A 14,014-nucleotide genomic window follows, 5' to 3' on the forward strand; every position below is an offset into this window, starting at 1 on the left:
GGAGCCTCAGCCATAGTCCTTTACTGGCTAATGATTCTCAGTTACTAGCATATTCTAGTGTGTTATGCAGAATTTGCAAATTATAGGGCTGGACATGTAGCCTGCATATCAATGGACAGAGCTGTCATCGATAATGATAGACGTCCAGAGCGCAGAATCACTACATGCCGCAGATCTCCATGAACGACATACGTAGCTGAGTGCCCACGGACCGGTCTGGGTATGTGACGGATTGAAAAAATCATTTCCTAATGCGAGAGCGAATATTTCGCTAAGCAATTTTGGTGGAAGGCTCGCAATCCGAGGCTGTGACATCAGCTTCGTTTCTTTTCTCTAGGCCTACTTGCCCAGAATGTAGGAGACGTATGAGACCTTCATTACATCAGATGGCAGTGCGGACATTAGACTCGATTTCACTTTGGGTTTCTGGAAGGATGCATTGGAGTGTTAAAATACACACTGGTAGGGAAGTAACCTTTGCACATTTCGCCTTCTTCCATCTTTACGAACAAAATACATTTCAGACAATACGGTAAGCGTCCCAGTGGTGGTGGTGGTAAAAGTGAAAGAGGGGGCATCAGTATTCAGTTCCTACCATCATCAGACTGTCTTGCTAACGACGGGAAATGTCTCTCGCTAAAACATGATATTTGTTTATTTCACGGGATACAGGATCCATTCTTCCTTGTCTACCGGCGTCACCTGGAATCTAAATATATTGTGAATTTCGGTCGTCGTAGAAATACACAAGCTGCCGCCATGGAAGCAAGATCCAGGTGGTGAACGACAGTCCTTGCAATGTAACGAACACCAACATCGGCGCTGTCTCAAACGCCGTGATCATGTCATCTTTCCACGCCTCTTCGCATGTGCTTATCGCGAGATGCAGGCTTATGAGCTTCGGAAGCTGGCGGTAAATACCAAAAAGGCCGTCTACCATGTTGCGTGGTAAATGGAGGAAGACAATACTCCACTGGTTTGATTTTTGGGATAATCGCAAGAGAAGCAACCGCATGATAAATCGTTCGTATGGGTTGATATATCCTTTCGAGAAGTCCACGTGTAAGGAGAGGTCATGGGCGCCAGCCCGTGAGAGGACGGTAGAGAGCAGGGAGAGAGGGTCATGAATGATGGAATGAGGAAAGGGTTGCTTCAAGTACATCGGAGCCCAGACGATGTGACTCTTATGTGCGCGGAATGAGGAATGGTCGACAATGATATTGGACCATAAGCAAGGATAGGTAAGAGCAACGGCTCTCCAGGAGCTGCATACGTATGTAAATACCCACGGTCCTTGTATGATGTCGCTGAAGTTAAACCCGTTTTCATCCAGGAGGAGGAGGAAGATCTTCCTTAGGACATTTGCAGGTAAATCGCCAAAGTTCTGGATTGGTTCCCGCTCGGAAGGTTCTTTAACACGTATTTGCTCCTTTTGAGGGCCTAACCATCGTTAGCTGGGGCATTTTTATTCCATGGTTCACCTCACATTCGCCTTTAGATCCACAGATCGAACAAGAAATTTCGCTGGTCATGATATCAAGGTCGGCTCCTGGAAGGTGATACGGATTCAGCAGGAATATGGAGGCTTATAACCGATGGGATACCTCGTAGAAATGAAAATACTGGCAAAGGTGGAAGAACATGAGCGCTGTGAAAGTTCAGCGCTAATATATAGGGCACGGACAATGATAAAGACAAAGATTGCTCCTTTGTCAAATTTCCAACGCTTGTGCTTCGACTGGCCCAGACTGTCCTAAAAGGTGCCATATTGCAGCATTTCGAGAGTGGCGTTCAGCGAAGTTCAAAAACTTTATTGTGCGCAGCAAATGAAACACCAAGACAATGCAGTGAGGTCACGGATATCCCATGTCACGTACCATACGATGTGCAAGTCCTGGATGTTCGCAGAACTGGATGTTGGATTAGCAAGCAGGAGCTCCGTCGTATCCCGCCGGCCGAGCTCGATACCCCCTTATGTCGGGATGGACTATATATATTGAATACGGTCCGTCGAGCACCCTCACCGCGTTTCTGCTTATCGCTACGCTGTATGAGGTCTACATTATAGCTAACAGTGTACTCTATTAGGTGATATGAACGCGCGTCACTTTCTTAGACTGGAAGCTTTGAGTTAGTAATAGAAAACTGATTCGTGTAGATTTTTGTTGAGCCTGGTCCGTAAGAAACTGAAACTTGAGTTGAGCTTGAGAAGCTTTAATTTGTTACCGCTGCCATGGGTCGGGCCAAATTGCCGTGCTTTAAGCCTGCGGAAGGCTTGGGCGTTATAATGGAGCTTTATACCAATGAAGTGGATGGAGAAACAGGAACCATTGCTATGTATGGGGTGAAAACGAAAGTTGAGCGAAGGCGCCTGGAGAGCCGGCGGCTACATGCGACACGGGAAGGCGAAGGCAAACATGAATCAAAGTTATGGCCTATCTTTCCTCTTGCCAGGACCTACCTGGACTGCCTCTCCTACTGTACCCCTATCCCTGCGCGTACTTCGTGCATATACAGCACGTGTTATATGTAACACTGCAGATTCAGACGTCAAGCTGTAGTATGGATCTGTTACTCCGTCGCTACATGACTTGAATAAAGTACTCAGGACTTGCTCAGAACCCTCGATGGCTCTTTTCTTGCTTGGACGGACCCTTCGTATGTACGATACCAACCATGCATAGCTCGGATATTGGATATTTTGTGCCCTGTCACTTTTGTTCAGCGTGGCTATTTTATATATATAGGTGAACGCATGCCTTTTTCTCCTTCTCTTTGATTCATGTTTATTCGTTTGCAACCTAGGATCAGCCAGCCACCTATTCGCTCGATAATCCGAACTGATGGTACTGCTTTGGATGGCTCTCGACCGTGAACTCGGCTGAGTAGAAAACATTTCAAGTTCCAGTATGATGAAGAAAGAGTAAAAATAAATCAGGTATGCCTTTTATCTTAGACTGTGGCCGCATCTTGATGGTACCTATACAGGCTATACGCGTCACTGTCTCGAAATTTATTTCGGTGCATTTTGTCTTTGTAGAGGTGCAGGACCTTGGATGGCTAGATCGTATATCGTTGGGTTTGGAGGCGTTCATGAATCTTGTATGAGAAAAGTTGTTAATCTAGATGTCAGTTTTTGATATCCTTCTATTTATAATTGGACCATATAAATCATGCTGCATGATATTACAGAACGCAGTTTATAATCCCCTTGGAAGCTATATCACATTGGTGATGAAGGCGCTGTCTAATCGATATCATTCATCGCACAGATGTCTTGCCCTTGTGCGCGGATACTTATTACATCGCTCAGTGATCTCAGATTCCCGCAAGAGTTACACGGAGAAAACTTCAGCCTCTTTCAGTTGCCTATCTAGACAGACTGCTTTCTGCTTTAATGCCCAAACTTTTTGTCAATTCTGGCTTACTGAAACGTCGTGGTTGAGGAAGAACATTGCCTGTGATCCTGGAGGAATGGAAGAGTAGTCTGCATCAACTGCGGCAATAGCTCCTTTCCTTGATTTACCCCAGCACCCATGAGAATCCCGAGCTTCTAACTTTGAACGTTGGTTTGATCTGTCATGATATAGCTCCTCATGCTGTACTCATCCATTACTCTTACCATGCCCTTCCCAACTCTAGCCACACCCGGAATCTTGATGTTCTATTGCACCTTCTCTATTTCCTTTCAGCATTTAGTTGAACCCTATAGCGATATGCCCGAGCGGCTATTCAGCAAGTGGCCATCTCGGGACGGCTATTATCTGCCTATCCATCGCAGTAAGTTTTACTGGAGAGTCAAACACACCTCTCAATACCTACATAGCCGGAGGTTTATTCTTTGGCGATGACAGGCGTACTTTTGGCGTCTCCGACGATTTGGACCGTATGCAAAATTCGACGACAGCGCCCGCCATCACGCGGTCAGAAGGTCCAGCGTGATTGCCGCCTTCTCACCATCAAATAGAATTTCACTCTGGGTCCATATTTTCACCAGGCTGATAATATATTATGGGCGGTCTGTTCAATCCTATCAGTAATCCTCACCATATCATGATACTAAACACTCTCGTAGTTAATACATCGGCCGGCGTCGAGCTATCCTACATTGACAGCGGCGCGCCTGCCCAGCCGTCGTACATCACTATCTTTGCCATTCATGGTATGATCTTTACCAAGGGTCAGTACCGTCCTGTTCTCTTTTTGAGCATTCCCCCTATGGCACATTTCCAGAGATTTTCCAGCGAGTGATAGATCTCGCTCCATCCAAAGGCGTGCGCTTTGTCGCGCTGAATAGGCGTCCCTTTCCTGGTTCGACGCTACTCTCCGTGGAGGAACTCATAATCACTGAAACTGGAGGTACTGACGATTCTCAGCGAGAGGCATTAGTCGAGGCTCGAGGGCATGAAATTGCTATTTTCATTGATATCTTCATACAGAAATTCAAGCTTCCGTCGATCTCGAGCGGTGGTGGGGTCGCATTCCTTGGATGGTCTATCGGCGCGACCTTTGCTCCTATGGCAATATCAAGCGTCGATTCACTTCCACAGGACGTCCTCAGTCGTCTAAGTGACTACATGCGTTCCTTAATTCTTTACGGTACGCCTCGGCCTTGTCTTTCCCTACTCAAACTCTAATCCGCGACAGAACCCGCCCCAACCGCACTAGGGTTACCCACCCTTAAGCAGAACTGGACGTTCCTCGTAGACAACACGGTTCCGGAGAACCTCCGCCTAGCCGCGTTCGTGCAGTGGTGCACGTCTTATTTTGACCATACCGACATCGTGGGGCGTGACCTTGACAAGCTGTCCTGGGTTTTGGCCTCCCCTTCTCGTGCGCCCACATTCTTCAACGGTGTGCCTCTGGAGATTCAGCGCTATGGGGAGGATGCAGCGACGGATCTGCCGTTCTTGTTCTTTTTCTCGAAACAGATTCTGGGCGCGTATCGGAAAGCTTTTTTGGACTCGGAGGTGTTTCCGAATATGAGGAGATCGTTTGTCTGTGGAGACAAGACGTGTGCTTTTGGTATTGCTGGCTTGTGGGCTGTGCAGGACGATTCGAAGAAGCTAAGGGGAGCGGGTGCGAAGGAATTCCATCACAAGATTATCAAAGGGGCTAATCATTTTGTGCGTGTCTGTCCGTGGAGTAATATCGTCGTACATCCCGAACTTATGCTGCCTTTATTAGGTGCATTGGGATGATCCTGAAAAGGCCCTTGATGCGTTTCTTGACATGGCGTAGACTTCGATATGAAACTCATTCTGTTTAGTTACAAGGGCGTCCCACGATATACGAAGTCCCCGAGAATACAAATAGAATGACAGAAGTCTGATAAAATGAGCGCTTGTACGACAAAATTTCGCAAGTTAAGACATATTGGAACCGTATCGCTAGGAATCGGCAACGGCTAGCGATGGTCTCAGTTGCAGCTACGGACAAGCAGGCATCTCCGGCCATGCAACACGTGATCCCGGAGGCACCGGACCGTGCCAGGGCTCCGAATATCTTCCAATCACCGCCGACTGGCGACCACGGTATCTTCGCTTCGTCAGGTTTTCCGAAGATCCGTTAGCGACGGCAAGGGAACTGCCAGCAGCTAATTATAGGCCATTGAGCATAAGTGATATCCGCGACCAATTTACTCATCAATTACTCATCTTGAGCATCATAATAGTGCGTAACTTTTGCATAGCCAAAATACTGTGGTGTGCATCCTCATTGCATTGCAGCAGACTCCTTCATTTCACTTTGCGCTTCAACGTAGATTCATTCAAACATCTCTGAAGCTAGGGTGGGAAACAAAATCAGTGGCGGATTTGAACCATTTGGCTCCATCGCTTCTAAAGGGAGGTTGGGGACCAACACAACTCAGGTATCGTCCGGATATATCAATCGATCCGTATCCTTATTAGGGTACATCATTTATTACGGTATCTCTTTTCGCAGTTTCACCTTAATTTCCTAAGCAGAAAACGTGAAGCGCTTTACAGTGACTTCCCGTAGTATGCCTCTCTCTTCTCTTCAAACAGAAGCTAATGCTGATAGACACGTAACCCAGGCAATTTGATGCTCGCTCTCGTATGGGGATTGTCGGGGCTCATCATAGTCGTAGGTCGTAGTGTTCAGAGGCTGGTGGCGTCATCGGCGGCATAGGTTCACAGCATTCGAGTCCAAAGTTTGCCAACCGGCTAGTTCGGCTACAGAAGATCTGAAGAGGGGAAATGTGATCATATTCGTCTATAACAAGACTCCTTGTGGTTCTGATTGAATAGACGGAAATAAAAGGATAATTGTTCCAGGCTACATTGCATTCTATTAATATCAAGGATCGCTCACAGGTAACGTAATCTTAATTTACAAAGTGTAATAATAACCACTGTCAATGCCGCAGGCTTCAGTATTAGACATTATCCATCCTCGGCTTATAATAAGTCTGCGACGAGGTAGTGGAATCGTTGCCATTCCGATAAATGGAAGCCGTCTCTCGCCTTCTTGCTATGAATCTGCTCAACACAGAGCTACGGTCCTTTGTGGAATGGACTATTGTCTGACTGTTAGAGCTTGAATTCGAACTGGCTGAGACTCGTCCAACGAGGAGCGTAGGTGCAATGACCTGCCGTGGCACAGAAATTTCAGCTCCTTGAAAGAATAAAGCACGCACAGCGGCCCCTCACCTTGATATATGCCATAATGATATCTGCATAATAGCCCGATTGCAGATTTCTCGCAACCAGGGCCAGGTACACAATCAGTGTCAGTGAATACATCGCTGAGGATTCAATCACAATCTCGACAATCTTCCCGTATGAGCCCACTCCTGATGCCAGGCGAACGATGCGGTAGACGATCAATAGGGTACACAGGAGTGTCGTGGCCAGTGTCAAGGAGATATAGATCAGTGGCCAGTTGATCTCTGCTACGAAGCCTCCGGTGTCGCCGATTTCGCTGGTTGTGTTGATGAAAACACTACGGATTTGCATGGCCTTTGCGACTACGATCTTTGATCAGACCGCAAGTAATGACAGCTATGAGGGCACTTACTTGTCCCGGCTACCGTGCAAAGAGCTGGTATAAGGACAATCCTCCATTGACGGTCCCAAAGCACCCAACAACGCCATACCTAAGAGATGTATGTAAGCTTAGACTGACGAAGAAAGAAGAGAAGGCATACAATGGTGATGTCGACGAGAAATGTGCTCATACCACCGCTAATACCATCAACGAGTTCGTATGCTCTCCACCACGGGCTGATACTCTGGAGCGCAACAAAGATACTGAAAAAGTTGTCCCCGTTCTCAATGAATGCGCGCCGCTGGTACGCCCAGTCAAACCCATAAGAAATTGTCGTGAGAATGTATAGAATCAAAATGACTGTAGGCAGGAAGGTATGTCCGGATTTCTTGGGAGAGGAAACTGGATGAGACATTAGATTAGCCTATGGGTCAATCGAAGAAGAGAGACGAACATATGGTCCATAGAGTGATTGCTACGAGAAGGGTATACAAGCCTATGACCATATATGAACTTTAATAGAAGAGAAGCACCAAGAATAACGGCGTCACCCTGCAATAATGATTCCAGAATTGTATGATTCAGATTTAGGTCAAGACTGCGAAATATGAGTTTCCTATCTTCTGGAGAAAGGTCAGCTGGGGGAGATTCCATGGAAATTTGTAGAGCAGGGTGTTTGACAGTTTCTTAATATATATAGACTCTATAACACACCCAGAGTAGAGTATTTAAATACCACATTGTATGAGTAGAATACAAGTTTCCAACCCCTCACAGTTGTGGTGTATTGGGCACAGAAAGCCTTGCACCCTGGCTCTGGGTTTGCATTTGTGACTGTAGGAAAGAGAATAGACTAATTATTGATATCATTAAGAGAGATTTGAGAACTGAGTGAGGCACAGAAGCTTGTGAGGGACTCTAGTTCAATTTGATAAGAGGTTTTGGATTGCACTGATGTGCTGAGAAACAGCTAAGTGACTAAGAGAGGTGAATGAAGAATGAACTCTCAAACACCAACACCTAACCACTCAATGCATGATCACCAATATGTGTGAGTTCAGGCAGTTTGAGTATGATAGAAGCACTCTGCAGACTCAGATAAATCAAATATGAAGATATAAAGGCAGTTTATTCTGGGCTAATTTGTGTCCTAAGATGAAATACTCACAAAGGGGGTATGAGTAAAACATGGTATGTGAATTGAGACTTAAACTGCAGAGCCATGGTGCCCAGCTTAACTTAGAAAACTCTGAAACCCAGTACCAAGTCTCTCAAGCACTGAAACTTAGCTAGCTGCACCTGTGGCTAGCTAGCAGTCCTTAAAACCAGAGAACTGATACTCAGATGCTGAAACCCTTATTAAGCCAGAACCCAAATTATGCCAAAACCTAAAGTCTGGTAAAGACTTCAACTTCTTATTCAATACAGATGACTTAGTAACAATGGCTATCCAGGTTGAGGTTACACACTAAACCACTGATACAAAGACTAACTACTGAGAGCTAGAATGCCTAAATTGCAGGGGTGGGTTGCCTCCCACATGATTCCCCTTTGTCCTGCTTTTATACATAACTAACTGATATAGAATCTATAAATAATTTAGTCTAGTTACTCATTTTACTTCACTAGTCCCAAAATTAGGTTGTTATCCTGCCTTGGCATGCCTCATATATTCTTTTGAGATGCTCCAGGACTCCTCCAGTGCCTCATTCCTATAGCCTGTGATTATTTACTATATAATTGATCATCCTATGGTTCTGCTTGTTACTTCTGGACTCACTATTGATCATGATCAATTGATCAATCATAGTGATCTGAGGCAGCTGAGCTCCCTGGTTGTGGCTCATTCCCTGAGCTATGTGTCCCTTTAATTATTCATGCCTGAGGAATTCTCACTGCATGCATTTTACATCAGGCTGGATGTGCTAGCCATAGGCTAATGAGTTCCACTTTGCTTTTACTTCTGGTTTGGGTGCTAGCTGAATGTACTTCACTGCTAGTCATGGTAATAAACTCCTGAGCTAGACTATGGTATATCAGCCCTGATGGCATGTAGAATTGGCTCAAATATGGTACCATTTCTAAGTCCAAATTGACTTGGTATTCTACCATAGTGGTGTCATCCCTCTAAGTCCAGTCTTGACTTCAAGGTTATTAACCCAATGCAAAGTTGTTTTGGCTAAGTCCACATTGATCCTTAGCCTTCTTAGCATAGCATGACTATCAGCTTGGAGCCTCAGCTATAGCTCTTGAATGACTAGCCATACAGACTTCAGCTTATGTGAATATACTGTTTAAAATTCACAAATTTTAGGGCTAGCCCAATACAATATGTATCACCATGGAGGTGAGTACTTTGACAAAGCATTTATCTTGCATCTGAAAACTGAAAACTGCTGGCATAGCAAGAAAGATGACTGTGCATGATACATCACAGCATAATAAGGTGGCTGAAAGATATAATCACACAGTGATTGAAAAGGTCAGGGCTATGCATTCAAATGGCTTACCTTGCTTTCTATAGGCTGAGGCTGTGTGTCATGCTGTCTGGGTTCTCAACAGAACATCAATGTAGGCTCTGGATGGGATGACCCCTTATGAGACTGTCACAGAAAAGAAGCCAGATCTAAAAGAGATGTAGAAATGAGGAAAGAATTGCTGGGTATGCCTTGAGACTAAGGCTATGAAGCTGGGTTGCTGCATACATGAGGGTCAGTGGATTGGATTCGATAAAACAAACAATGGATCCCATGTCTACTGGACAGAGAGCAAGATGGTGTTCATCAAGTGAAATTTTCTATTCATATTGCCACCAATGATCTTGAAGAGGAGGAAGACATTGAACTATACAAGATTCTGTCAATGCCAAAATCTCAGTCCAATCCACCTACTACAAAGCTATCACAGATGTCACCTACCCCTGAAGCTCAGCCTGCAGTCCAACCCATAGTTGAAGAAACCTGTTCTGGATGCACTTGAAAGCCTAGCCAGCAGGTGCTGGATCTCATCTCTGGCAAAGATAGTGTATCAGCATGTCCAAGTGATTCTATAGTACCTGTTGGTGTTCAGTTATCAGTTTTCAATGAAAAAAATGAACCTCTCAAGTTTGAGGAAGAGGGAGAGGAAGATTGGTTGATGATACTTGACTGTCATTGCTGTCCATATTGATGATTGCACTATTGCAGCATCATCATTGCATCTAGTGTGAGAGGTAAAGGAAGGAATGGCAAAATACATGGAAGTCATGGATTTGGGAGAGCTGCACTGAGTTCTTAGCATTGAGATCACATATGACCATGAATCATGCTCTATTTCCCTTTTCCAATGCTTGTACATCAATTCCATTGTTTGTTGCTAAGGCTTTGAAGACCTCAAGCCAGTCTCTACACCAATAGATATTAATCTCTACTTGTCTTTCTCTCCTGCATCAGCCTCTACCTGAGAAATTGCAGCCATGAGAAATGTCTCTTACAGGGAGTCTGTTGGCTCTTTAATCTGAGTTATGCTTGGGACACACTCTGAAATCACATTTGCCATGACAACAGTCTTGGAATACTCAATAGCTGCTGCAGAGGCCCATTAGAGGGCTGTAAAGCACATCTTTTGCTACCTGAAGGACATGAGGGATTACTAGTTGATGTTTGGGAGAAACAGAAGGGTTTTGCATGGATATGTGAATGCTGATGAGAGCATGGCCAAGAATAGGCATGCCATTACTGGGTATGCCTTTATGCTGAATGGTGGAGCTGTTTCATGGTTGTCTAAAAAGCAGGAGATCATCTCACTTTCAACCACCAAGTCTAAATGTGTAGCTGCAACACATGCATTGAAGGAGGCACTCTGGCTTCACAGTCTGCTCTCTCAAGTTTTCTCACTGATTACTGAGGCTATAACTTTATTCTCAGACAATCAGTCTGCTATTGCACTCTTGAAAGATCATCAGTATTATGCTTGAACCAAGCACATCAACATTTGCTTCCACTTCATTTTCTGGATCATCAATGAAGACTCCCTTCATCTCATTTATTGTCCCACTGAGGATGTGGTTGCTGACACTCTCACCAAGCCTTTATCTTCAGCCAAGGTGAAAGACTTTGCTACTGAGCTTGGACTTCACTCTGCTTGAGGAGGAGTGTTGGACTAGCAAGCAGGAGCTCCATCATATCCTGCTGGCTGAGCCTGATACCCTTTTATGTTAGGATGGATAATGTATATTAAATACAGTCTGTTGAGCACCCTCACTGCATTTCTGCTTATTGCTGCACTGTGTGAGGGTGAGTATATACTTGTACTACTTTGTATATCTTACTGACTAATATCCTGTAGTCTACATTATATCTAACAGTGTATTCTACTAGGTACTATAAATGCACATCACTTTCTTAGATGAGCCACTCTCCTACTGAGCATATGAGATGCCCAATAAGATGCCAAATCAGGTAGTGCATGCCTGCTCTGACTTTTGACCTGTAGCTATGACTGATGCTCTTGAAACCACTGTCACCACCAAATTCCATTTCAGCAACATGGAGAATCTCATGTTTTGCAAGGAGATGATAGTCTCCAGACTGATATAGTGTGAGATGTGTTCTTCTGCCAATAATCCTTATAAAAGAGCATCTGGCACTTGAGAATGCAATAAGCTATGCTGTGAAGGGTGACTGTCCTGAAAGGAGAATATCCATCCTAATGCCAATGAGGTGCAGCAATGATAAAAACTTGTTGACTCGGACCTGAGCCAACTGTTAATCACAAAAGGGAAAGCTGATTCATTCTCATCTCCTCTCTGCTGTCATCCAATGCCTTGTCTTACCAGCATTCAGGAGTATAGCACTTGAATGCAGCCCTCATGCTGTGGCCTTGAACTTTAATGGGGAAAGATATTCTAGGATTGTGATCACATTGTGTGGGGGTGAACTGGGTGAACTGCTTTTGGAATCAGAACAGAATCAGTGGATGCTCAGCTGTTATGATTTTTCTTTATTTTCCTTCTATTATCCACAATTAACCCCTATTTATGCTTAGTCAGAGCATCAGAATGAGCACATAAGACCATAGGACAAAGCTTAGTCATCACAACAAGCCAAGTCTGTCATTGTCTTTTGATGCAACAGCATCACCCAACAACACACAAAGACTCTTTTATGTACAGTAATGATGCCCAAGGACAATGGGCACAAAGGACTTGACAATATATAATAGAAAGTAGTATAATTAGTTGCAACTTAAACAGTATTTAAGCAGGCTCACTCTCACTGGTAATCTCCAGCTTTAAGCTAAAGTTTATCTTCACACTATTCTATACTCAAACCAACTCTAAAGCCTTGTGACATACCAATCAGATCACACTCCAGTGAACTCTGTCAATCACCTGAAGTGTGAGGTGGCTTCAGTTTATCATGTGCATCTGCTCACATGATGCTTGGGTCTAACATCAGCATAGTTGAACTGACAGCTGACAATTACAGAGGAGCAGTCCCACTAAAGCAGCCAGACATATAGACATAAGATGATGACTGCCAACAGATGAGTCTGGAATTACATAGTCATCATTGCCTCAGCATAAGCACAGATCTGACTGCAACTATGTTGCCCACAAAGAGCACTGTCATCAAAAGAGTAGTCCTCATCAGGCAAAGGTTTAGTGTCACCAGTCTGTTCTTTCTCCTCAGTTGGTTCTCTAGCCATACCTTCCTTGGGATCTTCATTATTGGCTATGTCAAGTTCTTCCAGACATTCAGGTGAATAGTCTTGTTTGTATTCCTCAGCTTGAGCACCACTGCCATCATCTTCCACTTCAACAACTGAGGGATCATTTCCCTCATACTGTTCAATGTCTTCATAGTCATTGGAAGCATAAAGTGGAAGGCAGTCAGGTGGAAGCAGATCAGAAAGTAGGTGGAGGAAATGAAGGCAGATAGTAGCATATGTACATCAAAGACTGTTGCAGGCAGGTTACTTTCATGCAGTGGATTATAGGCCAGACTGAGTACAACAGTCAATTGCTTAAAGGCTGAGGTACATATGACTACTACTTACCTGAGTACAATGGTCAATTGCTTAAAGGCAATTGACCATTGACTCAGGAAAAAACTGTCTATGTTTATATAAGATTGACATCAGGTACTTGTGTCATCACACAACACTCCCCCTCAACACAATACTTCTCAGAGTTCAAGACCCAACAGCCTGATCATGTGAGTCATCTTCTCCTTCCCTAAGGCCTTTGTGAAGATATCAGCAGGTATGTCTTCTGTGTGAAGATGTTCAATATGTATGTGCCCCTGCTCAACCTTATCTCATAACTAGTAGAAGCAGAGGTTGAGATGTTTGACATGACCATGATGATCAGGATTGCAAGTGACAGAGAGAGCAGACTGGTTGTCAATCAGCAGTGGAGATGGTGACAGATGGTGGAAGCCAAATTCTGTGAACAGATTTCACAGCCACAGAATTTCCTGTCCAGCAGAGATGGCAGCCACATATTCAGCCTCTGTGGTTGATAAGGTTACTATAGATTGTAGCTGACTTATTCAGCTGACTGCATCTGTGCTCATCTTGACAACATATCCTGAGGTTGAGCACCCATTGTCTGGGTTTCCACCATGATCTGCATCTGTGTACATTTTGTACAGGTCTGGGTTTGTAGCATCAGGTGAATATGTCAATTTTAGGTCGATTGTTCCCTTTATGTATCTGAGGAGGTGTTTCAGGGCCTCCCAATGCCTCAATCCAGGGTTTTTGCTGAAACATAATAGGACACTGACTGTAAAAGCTATGTCAGGATGAGTGGTGATGGCCAGGTATGCTATAGAGCCAAGGATCTGGAGATATGGGATGTGCTGCTGATGTGCTTGGTAATGGCTAAGTGACTAAGAGAAGTGAATGAGGAATGAACTCTCAAACACCAACACCTAACCACTCAATACATAATCACCAAATACAGTTGAGGTTGGTTGTTTTGAGTATGATAGAAGCACTCTTGCAGTCTTAAGTAAAATCA

At 44.4% G+C, this 14,014-nt stretch overlaps 3 protein-coding genes across 3 annotated transcripts; 1 reads left to right on the plus strand and 2 right to left on the minus strand.

Annotated features, from left to right (window-relative positions):
• Positions 1-709: 709 nt before the first annotated feature.
• BT62DRAFT_1010497 (uncharacterized protein) lies at positions 710-2,682 on the minus strand (the record flags this gene model as incomplete). The annotated part of the gene is made up of 8 exons (XM_043177657.1): positions 710-1,440; positions 1,487-1,549; positions 1,605-1,648; positions 1,878-1,971; positions 2,025-2,081; positions 2,227-2,386; positions 2,462-2,582; positions 2,654-2,682. The coding sequence occupies 8 exons, from the start codon at positions 2,680-2,682 to the stop codon at positions 710-712; spliced, it is 1,299 nt and encodes a 432-aa protein (XP_043035743.1).
• A 1,371-nt stretch (positions 2,683-4,053) lies between these two features.
• On the plus strand, positions 4,054-5,241 carry BT62DRAFT_906138 (uncharacterized protein; the record flags this gene model as incomplete). Its single annotated transcript, XM_043183623.1, has 4 exons — positions 4,054-4,180; positions 4,234-4,599; positions 4,648-5,126; positions 5,188-5,241. The coding sequence occupies 4 exons, from the start codon at positions 4,054-4,056 to the stop codon at positions 5,239-5,241; spliced, it is 1,026 nt and encodes a 341-aa protein (XP_043035744.1).
• Positions 5,242-6,400: 1,159 nt separating this feature from the next.
• BT62DRAFT_996652 (uncharacterized protein) lies at positions 6,401-7,517 on the minus strand (the record flags this gene model as incomplete). The annotated part of the gene is made up of 5 exons (XM_043190597.1): positions 6,401-6,613; positions 6,675-6,991; positions 7,042-7,120; positions 7,172-7,413; positions 7,466-7,517. 5 exons carry the CDS (start codon positions 7,515-7,517, stop codon positions 6,401-6,403), a joined length of 903 nt encoding a protein of 300 aa, XP_043035745.1.
• Between the last annotated feature and the right edge of the window lie 6,497 nt (positions 7,518-14,014).

The sequence above is a fragment of the Guyanagaster necrorhizus genome (genome assembly GCF_019112545.1).
Source record: "Guyanagaster necrorhizus MCA 3950 unplaced genomic scaffold BT62scaffold_30, whole genome shotgun sequence".
NCBI classification, from domain to species: Eukaryota; Fungi; Basidiomycota; class Agaricomycetes; order Agaricales; family Physalacriaceae; genus Guyanagaster; species Guyanagaster necrorhizus.